The following is a 16079-nucleotide window of genomic DNA, read 5'->3' on the forward strand; positions in this document are numbered from 1 at the left end:
ATCCACTTGTCTTGAGTTGCTAGCTACAAATTTGGGGTGATTAAGTGAAACGGGGCGATTTGGGACCTATCGCAGTAAAACTAGACCTTTTTGGTCCTAAGGAGTGGGGCTTGTGTGATGTCATCATCTGACCATTCAGTTTAGTTTGTGGCTGGATGTCAAATGACCACAAACATTTTTGTAACCCTACTCTATTCGAGTATGAAGTTATAGCTATTTATATTTTTTGGTGAGTAGTCGAACTTCGAGGCCTGGTCACGCCCCCTCAGCATATACGAAAGTCAATTTTATTTTTTCTATTTGATCGCCCATCCCTTCTGAGTAATTTCCCACAACTTTTGAGACTATCATGTGAAAAATGATTGAGTAAATCAATCAGAAGCGGACCCTAGAAACGGCCAAAACGGGGTCAAAATCACCACTTCAAACCAAAATGGCCGACTTCTTGTTTGATGTTGACCATGGTTGCAGTAGGCTTTTCTGTGCGGACTGTTGAGTACTACAAGTGTACAAAATTTCATAACTGTATGACAAACTAAGGTTTATGGAGGGGGGTATTTTTCACATTCTGAGGGCGCTGTGGAGCTAGATTTATTGCGATTTTTTTGGGACCTTTAAAATACAAAATTTTACACCATGTGTGCAAAAATTCCTGAGTTTTCGCTGCTCGGGCCTAATAAGATTGTAAAATGGTTTTTCGGTGTTCCACACCTTTAACTGCATTCCCTGAGTCAGTTTTTAAAATAAATGCCCTCAGTGTTTTTATCAGCTGTAGAGGAAAAGAGTAACATGAGCAATCTTCAGTGTTTTCTGTGTCAAGTTGGACCTCTGTGTCTCTTCCATTAGTCAGCTAAAGTAGCATTTGTAGACTAACTTTTCCACGTTTGTTATCAGCAAAATGACGCAAATTGTTTCTGTGCAGAGCTGAAAAACCTACAATATATTACATTTGTTACATAATGATGGCAAGGTGCTCTGAATATATTAGCCTTGACATGCTCTTAAGAGTGCATTTGGGTTCGCTGTCAAAACCAAGTCAATTTGGGCTCCTTTTGAATGGTTGATGGAGCGCACATTAAAAATGCAACAGTGGCAGCAGCTGCAGCGTGACCACAACAGTGTGGTATTCATGCGGTGCCAGGACAGACAGGACAATGGGCTCACGCTGAAATTAGGCTCTGGAAAATGGATTTGAATGTGTTTTATGACAGAAAGTCTGATGCCAGGGAAAAGCTGTGTCAAATGGTTTAAAAATTGTATTTTTTCCTTTCCCAGAACTCTGTTGTTTTGTTGGAAATCCCCCTGGTTTTAATGTTGAAGAAGTTTGGAAGAACCATACTTTTACATTAAAACTGGGTAGGTAGTTACAACCGGCGTACTACTGATAACAGGTCGTGTGAGATCAATATATATGTATATATATATATAGCTGCAATAGGCTGCGCCAGTCTATGGGGATATGATGTCCATGGCCTCAGATAGCTTAGCACACCAACCTAGCTTGAACGCTATCTCAACCTGCATTCACTTAATGTCAGTGTGTTAACCTAACTGTGGAATGAGGGGGAGGGGAACAAAAAGGGATTTATCTTTTGTTTACACTGGGGCTAAGTAATTAGCGTAGCATTCAGCCTTTCGCTGCATCAAACTTTTGTTTTAGCTTGTTGCAGCATTAGCTTTATCACGGCTGCCTGTTTCCTGCTGGTTTTATACGTTTCCCTGCTTGAACACTGCAGATTTGATTGAATCGACTGATAAGCAGAACCCGATGAAGGCTGATGAGATAATTCACCAGTTACAATCAGGCGTGCCTGAGCAGGAACATACTGAAAACATTTTCAGTGCTACAAGGCTGTAGTGTGCGTGCACGGTATGAGGCGTAGCTTTCAGCTCCTTCCAAAAGGGGAGCGAACCAAACTCCTCCTCCTCTCCTTGGTGTTGTCACACTATGGACTGCAGCTTTAATAAACATTTTCTGTAATGGACTAAAACTTAAAAACACAGCTTTAAAATGATTTTGCAACAATAATAAATGCTGTTTTTTTCTCACTGGTGGTTCTTGTGGGATTCTTCATTGTATTAAAAAAATATATAACAACACAACACCATCAAAAGAGCACCAAGACTGACACTGTTGTTTCTTGTCTTGTCTGCAGAGAAGCCAATGGCGCAGGGTCCCCCGGGTGGTGTTGTCGGGATCCTTGGAGGTGTTGTTGCAATTGGACTCATCATCGGCGTGGCTGTTACTGTTTTCATGGTCCATCGGCGGCAGCAGAAGACTCGCACAGAGACAGATAATGACCTGTGAGTACCAAGCCACCACCACACAATATTGCAGGGGGGCTGGACAGGTTGGGAGATTAGGTGTGCACTCTTGTCAGTCCACAGGAGAAAAACACTTTGATAAGAACGACAATTTTTGTCAGGAGACAGAAAACGAATCAAACAATTCCCCTTCCTTATTCTCATCAATTCTGGGAGCCGATATTCTCATTTCCTTTACATCCCTCTGTGAAAAATAATGTAATTGAACCTGTATTAAAAATTTGGGACGAAAACGCATCGTCTTCTCTGTCGAGAGCACATGGAATCGATGATTATGGCTACTAAGAAGCTTCCAGATTGTAATGTGGGCTGAGACTGAAACGTTATTGTCCTAATCACGGCTGATTGCAGGAACATGAACTGCAGTTTTTCTTAGGAGAACTTCTATGGAATGTCATTTGTAAAGCCAAAGAGTCATTATTTAACTGCAGAATTTTGGGTATCATATCATCAGAAAAAATATGGGAGTTCATTTTTCAAAGACATATATACATTTATAACAACTAAATATTTAGTTAGCAAGCTAAATATTTAATTTAGAGTTAAATATTTATTTTACAAACCAAATATTTAGTCTGTAAAACTAATATTTATTCACTAGAAAAATATTAACGGGTGAAGAGAGAGGCGGAGCTGTCAACTGACCACTACCTGGTTGTGAGTTGGCTAAGATGGTGGGGGAGGATGCCGGTCTGACCAAGCAGGCCCAAACGCATTGCGAGGGTCTGCTGGGAACTTCTGTCAGAGTCTCCTGCCAGAAGGAGCTTCAATTCCCACCTCCGACAGAACTTCCAAAATGTTACGGGGAGGCAGGGACATTGAGTCTGAACGGACCCTGTTCCGTGCCTCCAATGTTGAGGCGGCCGACTGGAGCTGTGGTCGCAGGATCGTCGGTGCCTGTCGTGGTGGCAACCCCCGAACCCGCTAGGGCTGCTGTCAAGCTGAAGAAAGAGTCCTGTCATGTCTTTTTGGCCTGTGGGACTCCAGAGGCAGCTGACCGGTACCGGCAGTCCAAGCGGAACGCAGCTCAGGTGGTCGCCGAGGCAAAAACCCGGGCATGGGAGGAGTTCGGTGAGACCACGGAGCAAGACTTCCGTACGGCTTCGAGGAGATTCTGGTCCACCATCTGGCGCCTCGGGGAGGGGGGTGGGTGGTGGGGCGGGGGGGGGGGGGGTTGTTGGGGGGGGGGGGGGGGGCAGTGCGCTACCAACACTATCTATAGTGGGGACGTTGTCCTGCTGACCTCTACTCAGGACGTTGTGGATTGGTGGGCAGAATACTTCGAAGACCTCCTCAATCCCACCGACACGTCTTCCAGGGAGGAAGCAGAGTCTGGGGACTTTGGGTTGGCCTCTCAAATCGCTGGTGCTTAGGTCACTGAGGTGGTGAAAAAGCTCCTCAGTGGCAAGGCTCCAGGGGTGGATGCGCTACCAACACTATCTATAGTGGGGACGTTGTCCTGCTGACCTCTACTCAGGACGTTGTGGATTGGTGGGCAGAATACTTCGAAGACCTCCTCAATCCCACCGACACGTCTTCCAGGGAGGAAGCAGAGTCTGGGGACTTTGGGTTGGCCTCTCAAATCGCTGGTGCTTAGGTCACTGAGGTGGTGAAAAAGCTCCTCAGTGGCAAGGCTCCAGGGGTGGATGAGATCTGCCCAGAGTTCCTGAAGGTTCTGGATGTTGTGGGGCTGTGTTGGCTGACGTGGCTCTGCAATATCGCGTGGACATTGGAGGTGGTCCCCTTATTTAAAAAGGGGGACCGCAGGGTGTGTTCCAACTACAGGGGGATCTCACTCCTGAGCCTTCCTGTTAAGGTCTATTCAGGGGTTCTGGAGAGGAGGGTCCGTCGGATTGTTGAACCTCGGATTCAGGAGGAGCAATGTGGTTTTTGTCCTGGCCGTGGAACACTGGAGAAGCTCAATACCCTTAGGGGGATCCTGGATGGTGCGTGGGAATTTGCTCAACCAGTCTACATGTGTTTTGTGGATTTGGAGAAGGCGTTTGACCGCATCCCTCTGGGGGCCCTGTGGGGTGTACTCCGGGAGATTGGGGTACCAGGCCCTCTGATTCTGGCTTTTAGGTCGACCGGTGTCAGAGCTTGGTCCGCATTGCCGGCAGTAAGTCGGGCTCGTTCCCAGTGAGAGTTGGACTGTGCCAAGGCTGCTCTTTGTCACAGATTCTGTTCGTAACTTTTTTTTTTTTTTTTTTTTTCACCGTGTCCTGGCTGGCTGTGAAGCAAACAGAATTGATGTCTGAATGCTGGTAACAAGCCTTACAGATTTACTCTGAGGTGGAGCGTCAAAGTGTCTGCTGGACTCCGCCAAGGCTGCCCTTTGTCACAGATTCTGTTCATAACCTTTATGGACAGGATTTGTAGGCGCAGCCAAGGTGTGGAGGGCATCCGTTTTGGTAGCCTGAGGATCAGGTCTCTGCTTTTTGCAGATTAAGTGTCCTGTTGGCTTCATCAGAACGTGATCTTCAGCTTTCGCTGGAGCGGTTCGCAGCCGAGTGTGAAGCAGCTGGGATGAGAATCGGCTCCTCTAAATCTGAGACCATGGTCTCGAATCAGAAAAGGGTAGAATGCCTTCTCCAGGTCAGGGATGAGGTCCTGCCCCAAGTGGAGGTGTTTAAGTATCTTGGGGTCTTGTTAACGAGTGAGGGAAAACTGGAGCGTGAGATCGATAGGCGGATTGGTGCTGCATCTGCAGTGATGCGGGCGTTGTACCGGTCTGTCGTGGTGAAGAGAGAGCTGAGTCAGAAGGTGAAGCTCTCGATTTACAGATCCATCTACGTTCCTACCCTCACCTATGGTCATGAGCTTTGGGTAGGGACCAAAAGAATGAGATCGCAGATACAAGCGGCCGAAATGAGTTTTCTCTGAAAAGTGGCTGGGCTCTCCCTTAGAGATAGGGTGAGAAGCTCGGTCATTCGGGAGGGGCTCGGAGTAGACCCGCTACTCATCCACATCGAGAGGAGCCAGTTGAGGTGGCTCGGGCATCTGGTCAGGATGCCTCCTGCACGCCTTCCTGGTGAGGTTTTCCGGGCACGTCCAACCAGGAGGAGACCTAAAGGTAGACCCAGGACACGGTGGAGGGACTATGTCTCTAACCTGGTCAGGGAACGCCTTGGGATTCCCCCGGAGGAGCTGGCCCAAGTGACTGGGGAGAGGGAAGTCTGGGCCTCTCGCCTTAGGCTACTGCCCCCACGACCCGACTCCGGATAAGCGGATGAAAATGGATGAATGGATGGATGGGTGGATGGATGAATAGAAAAATATTTAATTTAGAGCTAAATATTTAGTTTACAACCTAAACCTAAATATTGATTTTGTTTGTGAAAACTTAGCAATTTGGCACTAAAGTTTTAGCTTCAAATTAAACATTTACTCAGTGAATTAAATATTTATTTTGCAAACTAAACAGTTTGTAAAACAAACATTTAAATCTAATTTGAATATTCAGCTTCCAAACTAAACATTAAATTGAGAACTTTAACATTTATAAATGTATGAATGCTGAAAATATGAATTAGAAAAATTAACTCTCATTTTTTTCATGTGACAGGCTAAATAACTAAAACACTACTTTCCAACTTGCACACCATGGGATTCATCCATGTTGGACAGTTTTATCATCATTCAGGCTGCATTATTTGCACAGCTTCTTAAATGTAATTCTGGGAAGAAAGAAGATAAATGGAATTAGAATTAGTTAGAAATCTGTAAGAAATCTGGAAACAAAGACACAGTTTCAATGCATTGAAATGATGGATTCAAAATATCGATCAAATTCTGTATGAATCACATACAGTAATGTAACAGTTTAATCATTTTTTAGAGAATAAAATAAACAAGATTCCTCTTTGTCGCAGTACTTCTGTGAAACTGCTGTTGAAGGCAGATTTAGGGAACTTTTAACTCTGGTTTTGTTTACTTCTGCAACTTCACCTCCAGCCAGCTCGGTAATTTTGTTGTGCCTGCAATTCAAGCCCCATGACAGTTTTTAACTCTGCCAGCTGCTGCCCGCACACCGAGGGAGTGGGGGAAAAAAAGAAAAAGAAAATGGCCACTGGGTGCAGACCAAGGACCGACAAAACCGTGAAAAAAAATCTTAATGAGCATTTTGTGTTTTCACAAAAGTTTAGGAACATGTAAAAGAAATGTGCTGAAACTGAAAATTGAAAGGAGTGATGAAACAAGGACAACAAATAGCTCACTGGTTGCCGAGGTTACCATGATGCTTTGCTGCATTTTCAAAACTCTCTTGGAAATTATACATCTGTGGGTAAGAGCTTAGAAAATTATCTAAATCACTAGGTTAGGGTGCTACAGAATCCAGATAAGGGTGCACAAGTGCCTTTACCAAGATTGAAGTGAATATATTAGAAATCCCACCTAGCAGTGACACGCCACTCTGGCAGGTTCTTGTTCTCCACCTACCTTGAGGTTTTGGTTGCTGCAGGTTTAAACAGATACCCAGAAACCTCTTTTCTACCAACTCTCAGCTGTGCTTTTTCCAAGAGAGATGAATCACACAGGCTCTTACCGCTCCCATTGCTTTCTGTCTCTTCCTCCTTCCTTGCTAATCTATCTTTCTTTCTCTCTCTGATGCCAAAAGTAACTGCTCTTTGTCTCCCACTCCACCCCTTCAGCATTGCTGTTGCTGCTGTTGCTGATAGTTGTGTGACACAGGCTCCAGAGAAGCCAGAGTCCCCCACAAGGAAAGTAGAGGCACCTGATCCCAGTCTGTCCCCCACTGATCCCTGTTCTCCTGGATCCTCTATTCTGTTGCCTGCATGTAATGGTGGCCTGCAAGTGACATACTTAAGCACACCGCTGTGAACAATGAAAGCAACAAACTTTCATCGATGATGAGTCTGAAGCGCTGGACTTGATGTCTGAAAAGAAATGGAATTTTTAAACTGCAGTGGTTTTGTTTTTGATCAAAGTCTAAACTTGAAACTTTTAAACTGAAGTTGAACTCACTGGACTACAACTGTTGGAGACATTAAATTGTAAAAAATGGGAGAAATCTCAGTTGGACTTCCTACAACTGTTATTCAAATTTCATAAATTCTTAAACTTAGTCTTGAATTATTGTAGGCTTCATCAACACTACTGTATATTTATTTTATTCATTTATTGAAATGTTTATTCAAATTTGCCTAACCATGAGGGCAAGAGCATCTAAAACAGCACATTGAAATATAGAGAAAAAACATTGATTACATATTCTCCCAAAACTCAAATTTTTTTCACAATTTCACTTTTATTTTCCATTTTGTTGCAGAACCAAAGTTTTAAAAGACACGTATGACATGCTTTTTTACACCTTCTGAAGCAAAGGTCAGCCCCATACAAGATGATAGATTACCACTGGCACTATTTAGATGTAATTTTCTATTAATCGAAGTTATTTGCATGAGCCATTCTTTCAACATACAACAAAAGGACGCTTGGATTTGATCAAACCATGTCTTCATGTGAATTCCACCAGCTGCAGACCTGGAGGCCACAGATTCACGCTTATTCCAGATTCAAGCTGACATGTCCCACTCAGTGATTCCCCATTAAAAACTCTCTGCTAACTACACGGAGGGACTGGGCGTTAGTTATTACAGTCCAGGGAGAAGTTAGAGACAGACTCAAAACTACCTTTATCGGGAGGAGCAGGGCAATGATGATACAAATCCGGCCCCATCCAGACGTCTGCAATAGCTTAACTCAGTTAGGACAGAAGCAGCCAAGACAGAAAAATGCATGCATGAAGTCAGCAACTGTTTTGGGGTGTTGTTCATGAAGGAATAACAATGTAGCATGGGTCAAAGGCTGGGTTTTACATGACACAGGACCGTTAAGGCAACTAATGGGCCATTCCCATCTGTACCGGGTCGGCCCGGGCCGGGTAGCCCCAGTCGGCCCCAGCCTGGCCCGGTTGATTCCACACATCCTTGTCTTAAGCCCATGTGGGCTGATTCTACCCACCAATCAGAGGCTTGCTCTAATGGAAGGTGTGAATTTGCTGTCAGCAGTGGGTGTGTTGGCCCTGGTCGGCCTGAAGCAGACCCCCTCGAGAAGAGGGCTGAGAATGAGCCTTGGTTGGCCCGGAAAAATACCAGGCCACCCAGATATGTAAACAACCTACGCTACCCGGCCCGGGCCGACCCGGTACAGATGGGAATGGCCTATTTATCAAAAGAGATACAAACAGAGCAGCACTGGTAACAGTTCTGTTCTTTTGGGGATTTTATCCGAAGGCATTAGCGACACAGGTTTTTACTTAAATGAATCTGGAAATCTTGGTATTTTTACCCAGGATTCCACTGGATGCGTATGTGGCACGTAACTTAATAGTTCTGAACTGCTGAGATTTATGAGTTCTGGAAGCGTAACACGTAAAAAAAATAAGTTCCTTTTTGGGACATTTCTAATAACACAGCTGGTGAAAACACGTCTATTGGCTATAACAGCAGCTATTCACTGCATTCTATGATTCGCTAACTTTAAATGTCCATGAGAAAGCTGGTGTTAGTTGTGATCGAGGATCCAAAAGTAACAGACAATCTAATTTTTCAAACTTACTTTTAAATTTGTTATTTCTGTAGACAAGGGCTTGATCATGTGCTACTATCTGTTAGCTCCAGTCACAATGCAGTGACTTCCTGAGATGGATTTCAGACAGGAACAGGATTCCTACAAAGACTTTGTGGCTTTTCTGAGAGATTTTTTCCCTCGCAGATGTTTTTAACATGTTCAAATATTCAATGATACACATAAGTAATGCCCTGCAGCTCATTTGAGAAAACCTTTGCAAATGTTTCAGAACATTTTGAGAACCTCCTCAGAATTCCTGTCCGCATGTTGTTGCCAAGAGTTGCAGCCCAGTGAGACAAGGGTTTAAATGATATTTGACAATGCATTATTTTGATAAACAAGATTGTGATAAAAAAAAAAGTCTGGATTAAAACAGTTCCAGGATTTATCAAACCTAATCTGAAACAAACTGGTGATTTACAGTATCCAGCTCCACTTTATCAGAATCAGGGAGTTTGGACACAACACACCAGGCCGACTGAGACGTAAATCAAGAGTTCTTTAACACTAAAGAGGCTTTGAATCACCTAAGCTGACACTTGGTTAAAACATCTTTATCAACAGATCATGTTGTCCAACCTCTCTCCTCCACCTCTTGCTCTTTTTTCTCCTTTTGTGCACGATTCTCATCAAATATGCATGACAAGAGTCGTTGTTGTGTCAGTGTTGTGTTATTGTTTCCCACTTTTCAGCATGGAATGCTCAATATAGTGAAATGTGAATCCGAGCTTTTGTGTCCGTCTTCTGTGGCTCGTCATTTAATCTTGTTCAGCGTCTTATAAGGAAAGTGTGTACTTCTGAATTGAAATATCCAGTAATGTGATACGTTGCAATGAGAGAATGTGTTGGGTTTGTTCAAATGCGCTAGATGTTTCCATGAGTGTGTAACGTGGAGGTGAAAGCGGGAAGCGTTTAGCCAGACTGTTTAATTCTGCATGTTGATGAGCTGTTAATCAAGCTTGGGCATTTGATAACATGCCTGACTGCACTGCCAGTCACGCCTCTGTTTGCCCTCACAAAGCAGCACATGATGTGACTCAAAATTGGTCAATCCTAATAAATCACCAGCCCCTTTTAGAGGCTGCACATGCACAATAGTCAACTGATTATCAAAATAGATGGGCATTGTCAGAGGGGACTTTCTCAGAATAAAGTGTTCATTGCTCTGTTTTCCTGCCCCATGCATGATGTATGACCTCCAAAATCCTGAAAAGTACCAGAATGTTGTTCCGTGTTCCTGACAACAGCTGGAGTTCACAGTTGTCCGCGCTTGCTGGTGTATGTTCCTTTGAGGCCAACTTACTGGACGTATTTCCAACAACACAGAGGAAAACCCCGGCAACCTTCTAAAATGTTTATTTGACTTTTGAGCTGAAATTTTAATAGATTATTAAACATATGTAAAGAACTTTTTTTTCGGCATAAAACGATATTTTGCACATTTTGAAGTGTTTTTCTGTGTAGAAGTTATAATAACTCAGCTGCTTGCCAAGTTTATATAGCTTTGTGAACAGCCTCAATTAGATGAAAGAGAGCTTACATCCCACATGACTGATTAGCTTACAGCTAGTGGAAGTAGATAGCTGCCGTCTTAAAACAGCTTTAAACTAATGAATTTCATAGCAACCTTTTTGCATGACTTTATCCTTTTGAACGCACCAAGGGCTTGTGTTGAGTCAGAGAAAAGAAACGATCTGCTTCTCATTCCTGGAATCTAACTCTAACCCATCCAAAACCCCCTTCAGAGACATGCTAGTTTTGAATATGAATGAAAAACTATTTAGGGGCAGCAGTAGCTCAACAGGTTGAGCGGGTTGTCCAGTAATCGGAAGGTTGCAGGTTCGATCCCGGCTCCGGACAGAGAATTCTGCTGTTGTGTCCTTGGGCAAGACACTTAACCCACCTTGCCTGCTGGTGGTGGTCAGAGGGCCAGTGCTCGGCAGCCTTGCCTCTGTCAGTGCGCCCCAGGGCAGCTGTGGCTACATCGTAGCTCATCACCATCAGTGTGTGAATGAGTGTGTGAATGGATGAATGATACACTGTAGTGTAAAGCGCTTTGGAGTCCTTACTCTGAGAGGCGCTATACAAGTGCGGGTTTTTATTTATTTATTTATTTATTTTTTAATGGACAAAAATCTGGTTATAAATTGTTTGACTTATTGTTTGTTGTCGACTATAAGGACTGCTCCTCAAAGATGCTGAACATATCTTTTTTGTGATTTAGTTAGTTAATGTATTAAATGACATTTATATGTAGTTTTGTGATACGTGAGCTGTCTCTGTATGGCGTGTTGTTGTACAGAGTTGACTGAGCTGCTGTGCATCTGGCCCAGGTCACTGTTGAACTGAGATCTTGAATATCATTTTTTATGAACAAAAGTTAAAGAAAGTAAACTTTAAAGTTGATATTTTGTTATCTTAAGTTTTCATATGTAGTCTAAAGTTGACAACAGTTTGAAAAATGAAGTGGTATGAAAGCTAGGAGAGTGGAGCTGTGGAGCTGGAGATCATTATGTTTGGGCTTGGCTGAACTCAAACTGACCATCATGCTATCTGTCATGTGGGACATAAACTGTTCTCTAAACAGGATAAAATATCTTCAGAATGGGCAAATTATCATTCAAAGACCAAGTTCACAGAGAAACAGTGATTTACTTGTTACTTTTGAAATATGATCGGCCACTCTGGGTTTAACATGCAAGCTAATCATGAAAATAGTTCCTAGTCTAGAATCTAGACCGTCATTTGCCGAAGCAAAATACATTTGCTTTGCACTTGGTCTAGGCATGCTCCATTGGAACCTTTGCAAGCACAGCCAGGATTATTGCAGACCAATCACAGCGCATTTATTTAGAAAAAATATTTGTTGTTTTACATATTTTTTAAGTATTTATGTATTTCTTATACAATGTAATAGCAGACTGCCCCATTGACGGATATCCAAGGCAATCCAATCACAACGCTGTATTGGTTTTGTGGGCCAACCACAGAGCTCCATCTATGGTGCGGTATGGGGGCCAAAATTAAGACTACTGCCCAGCAGCAGGAGGCTATATAAATTCTGAAGCAAACTACCGACCTGATTAATGATAAGCTGGCGCCGGTAACTGAGAGGCTGGTGCTGCTTACTGAGGAATAGCACATTTACTGGCGTTACTACTAGATACGCTAGGGACTAGCAGCCCTCGGCTGGTCATTGACTGGTTCACACACTCCCTCTGCTGTCTATTAGCATGGATAGGCTAACGTTAGCCTGGACGGGTTGACAATAGCATTGGAGAGGCTAGCCATTAGCGTGCCTAGGCTGGCCACTAGCTGGATTTCCTACCCCCTTGATGGACCATTAGCATGGATAGGCCGACATTAGCATCGGAGAGGCTAGCCATTAGCATGCCTAGGCTGGCCACCAGCTGACTAGTGACTCTCCGAGACATGCTAATGGCTAGCCTCTCCTATGCCAATGCCAGCCTATCCATGCTTAAGGTCCGTCAAGGGCATAGGAAATCCATCTAGTGGCATGCCTAGGCACGCTAATGGCTAGCCTCTCCGATGCTAACGCCAGCCTATCCATGCTAATGGTCCATCGAGGAGATAGGAAATCCATCTAGTGGCCAGCCTAGGCACACTAATGGCAAGCCTCTCCAATGCTAACACCAGCCCGTCCAGGCTAACGTTAGCCTACCCATGCTAATAGACAGCAGAGGGAGTGTGTGAACCAGTCAATGACCAGCCGAGGGCTGCTAGTCCCTAGCGTATCTATTAGTAACACCGGTAAAAGTGCTATTCCTCAGTAAGCAGCGCCAGCCTCTCAGTTACCAGCGCCAGCTTATCATTAATCAGATCAGTAGTTTGCTTCGGAATTTATATAGCCTCCTGCTGCTGGGCAGTAGTCTTAATTTTGGCCCCCATACCCCGCCATACTCCATCAGCCAGGTGGGCAGGATGTTACCAAGACCCAAGATGGTCACATCCCTAACTGGTTTGACTATTAACTCTGGTTAGCCCCCCGTAAAACCGTCTCCAACGCCACTTATAAAAAACAAAAAGACAGTAGTGCGACCCGCATGGACAAAAACAAAGGTGGAACTTGACGCACGCAGCAGAAGCAGAGCCAGTGACAACAACCACTGAGACTCCCTCTTCACCTTGAAAGCAGTTGAAGTCTCCGGTGTGGGAATATTTCAGATGTATTCCATATGTTCCCACTTAGGAGACTTCAACCGCTTCCTAAGTGAAAATAGAGCCGTCCTGATGGTTGTTGTCACTGGTCCTGCTTCTGCTGCGTGCGCGCGTTTCACTTTTGTGTTTGTCCATGCGGGGTCACACTGTTGTCTTTGTTTTTTATAAGCGGCGTTGGAGACGTTTTTACAGGGGTTTAACCGGGGTTAATAGTAAAACCGGTTAATCCCTGAGGCCCTAGTCTCCATTGCAGTCCAATCATAGCTCTCTATTGGTTTGGTGGGCCAATCACAGCTCTTGGTAGGCGGGATGTCACTGGAAAAAAAAATAAAGATGGCGAGTCAGCGACTGCTCGTTTGAAACGCCTTTAGCTTCAACTTTGGTCTATTTTGAGGCACCAGAGCTTTTTTCCACAGAGACATTGTATTGCAAATGCAATTGTATTGAAAAAAAAATCGTTCTTTAAAGATATCCTTCACTCATGTTTTTAATACACTTGCAGTGGTCTCTAGTAGGAATGAATACCTTGTGAGTCTTACTCTGGTGAAAACCCCTCCAGTGCTCCTGTTTGAGGAACTAGAAGACTGCCTAATCCGAGGAGAAAATAAACTTCAGGGTTTGGAGTCTTATGTCTCTCCTCGGATTGGACAACAACAACTCTACCACTGACGCCATTTGCTTTGCATCGTTGATGTTTTATCTTCACAATTAACACAAGACTGAAGGAGTTCTGCTGTGTGGTGGAGTCGCTAATGCTAATGGTTAGCTTCTACAAGCTGTTTCCTGGACGCAAGACAACTGAGTAAAGATGGGTGAGTCCATGAATGTGAAGGGACAGTGTGACATAGATCTTTCAAATCCTAGTTTCACTGTCTTATTTCCATCAAAAGCTAATCAGTGTTTGCTGGAACACATCAGACAGTTTTATCAACGTGTTTCAAAAATGTCTTACAAAAAACTTGAAATTGTTGTAAATATTGACCGACGTATGTCTTTTGTTACCTTGCTAAACTAAAATTAACTTCCTGAAGACCACAAACGGCAGACTGTCTGTTGACAATTTGCTCTGCGTCCGTGACAAAGACATGTTGTTCAGTAATCCATCAGAGATCATCTCTGGTCTCTGCCTGCAGGAGAACGTTCTTTTGAGCATTTTACTTGGATCTGCACACTGGAAGTTTTCAGCAGCTGCATTACAAAAGTGAGATGAATCAGGATAATGTCTTATTATTGCACTATTACAACAGTAGACAGAAAGACACGTAGCTCTTCTAAGTGTTTTATTAGAATATTAGTACAAACCACAGTCATCTTATACGACGTATGCACCCCGTGGTCTGGCACAGCCTACTGGAGCTTGCGTAGCAGCAGGCCATTCACCCCGTGTGCATTTATTTCTACTGGAGGAGGTGTTTACCCACCTAAACAAAACCCACATTTTATTATATAATTAAAATGTAAATATAATTAAACAAAATAAATGAAGATATAAAGTTCCAATAGAGGCTACAAAAGTCAATAGAAATCCCTCGTGAACTGTTTTCAATAGTACGCCGGTTCTTGCAACCTTAGTCTGCACCAAAACCAAACAGTTGTTCATCCTGCGTTGACTCCTGTTGGGTTCAGAGAGTGAGGAACCCACCCAATATGGTGGCAACATTACAATATTAGATAATAGATTATATTTAGATTCTTTGTTTTCTGGTGTTTCATAATAACTCATAATAATTACATGATGATCTCTAATACATTTCTGAACAATGCTGTAGTTTATTTTTATTATTATTGAGGAGAGTGTCTGTCTAAACCTCATGCTAAAACATATTTAGCATTTAGTTGAAAATCACATTCATGTTTCTTTTTTAACAGATTATTGTTGCAATCTAAATATGTGCAATATCAAAATATCAGCAGCCACTACAAAACCTACTTTTCAAAAGATACATGGTCCAAAAATGTCCTGCATGAGACGCTCGCTTCTGCTAGTTTGTCTCAAAGATTTTTGTGAACACGGCTAATGCAGGAAAAAGGTGTTGGACACCATTTTTCTGTTCTGCTGATGCTAAACTCAGAGTGACAGATCATTTTCAAAAATAGGTAATAAATGGCTTCTCAGTGAAAGAGCTCTTTAAACCTTACACCTTTTTTTTCTTCAGGATTAAAATTTAAAAAAATCACAGGTGGACAAAAGTTGTTTGCTGTAGCATCGCAGTTTGGCAGAAGTGAAATGTAGAGAGAGATTCTTGTCACCGTTCCCTTCACCACTGCTGTATAGAGACCTTTTAAATGTGATAAATGTACGGTTCTTGTTGGACACCTTCTTGCTTTAGGCTGTAACCAAAGTAGCATCGTCTCTAATGTGACTCCTAGACTTCACACATGAACTGTTCTTGTACAGGATGTGAATTAGAGTCTTTTGCTTTTATTTTAATAAGTACAAATGGTGCTTTGTTGTTTTTTCTGTACAGAATATGAAACATGCAGTATAAATGTCTGTAGCATTCACCGTGTTCCCTTGATTTTTGTATGTATATGAGTACAATGTCCTAAGTGTTGAGAAAGGTTTGGAAACTGGTTTTGAATGATTGCACAGTAAATGTTTAAAGAAGAAAATAACTCATCCAACAAATGAAATAGTTTTTCATAAACTTGTCAAAGAACAACAAAAAAAGCATCACTTTGTTTTGGTCTTTTTCTTTGATTCCTTGAGCCGAGCTCTGCAGAGTAATTGTTGTCTGCCTTTTTGAGAAAGATCAGCGCAAGACAAAGCATGAAAGTAATTGCCTCCTAAAGATCAAATCACATTTATCCCGTCTTGCAATTAAAAGTATCATTAGCATTTAAATTGCCAAATAAGATTGTGATCAACAGAAATCAATGGGTGCGCCGAGGATCAGCTCCAAGACTTCAGGTTGTTTTGAACGGGCAGGGCTGCAGTCATGAGGTGGCTCTGTGATCCAAACGCTTCTGGGGATGCAACG

General features: G+C 43.1%; 1 protein-coding gene across 3 annotated transcripts in view; it reads left to right on the forward strand.

Moving 5' to 3' along the window:
- Nucleotides 1–16079, forward strand: part of nectin1b (nectin cell adhesion molecule 1b) — a 282024-nt gene that overhangs the window by 208165 nt on the left and 57780 nt on the right. For 2 of the 3 annotated variants that reach the window (XM_070543214.1, XM_070543216.1), the window contains exon 6: nucleotides 2157–2304. In XM_070543214.1, the coding sequence (XP_070399315.1) occupies nucleotides 2157–2304 (148 nt within the window). Of the gene's footprint in view, nucleotides 1–2156; nucleotides 2305–6977; nucleotides 7074–16079 lie in introns of all 3 variants that reach the window. The other variant, XM_070543218.1, reaches the window with a different exon arrangement.

Source organism: Nothobranchius furzeri, chromosome 13, assembly GCF_043380555.1.
Source record: "Nothobranchius furzeri strain GRZ-AD chromosome 13, NfurGRZ-RIMD1, whole genome shotgun sequence".
In the NCBI taxonomy this organism is placed as follows: Eukaryota; Metazoa; Chordata; class Actinopteri; order Cyprinodontiformes; family Nothobranchiidae; genus Nothobranchius; species Nothobranchius furzeri.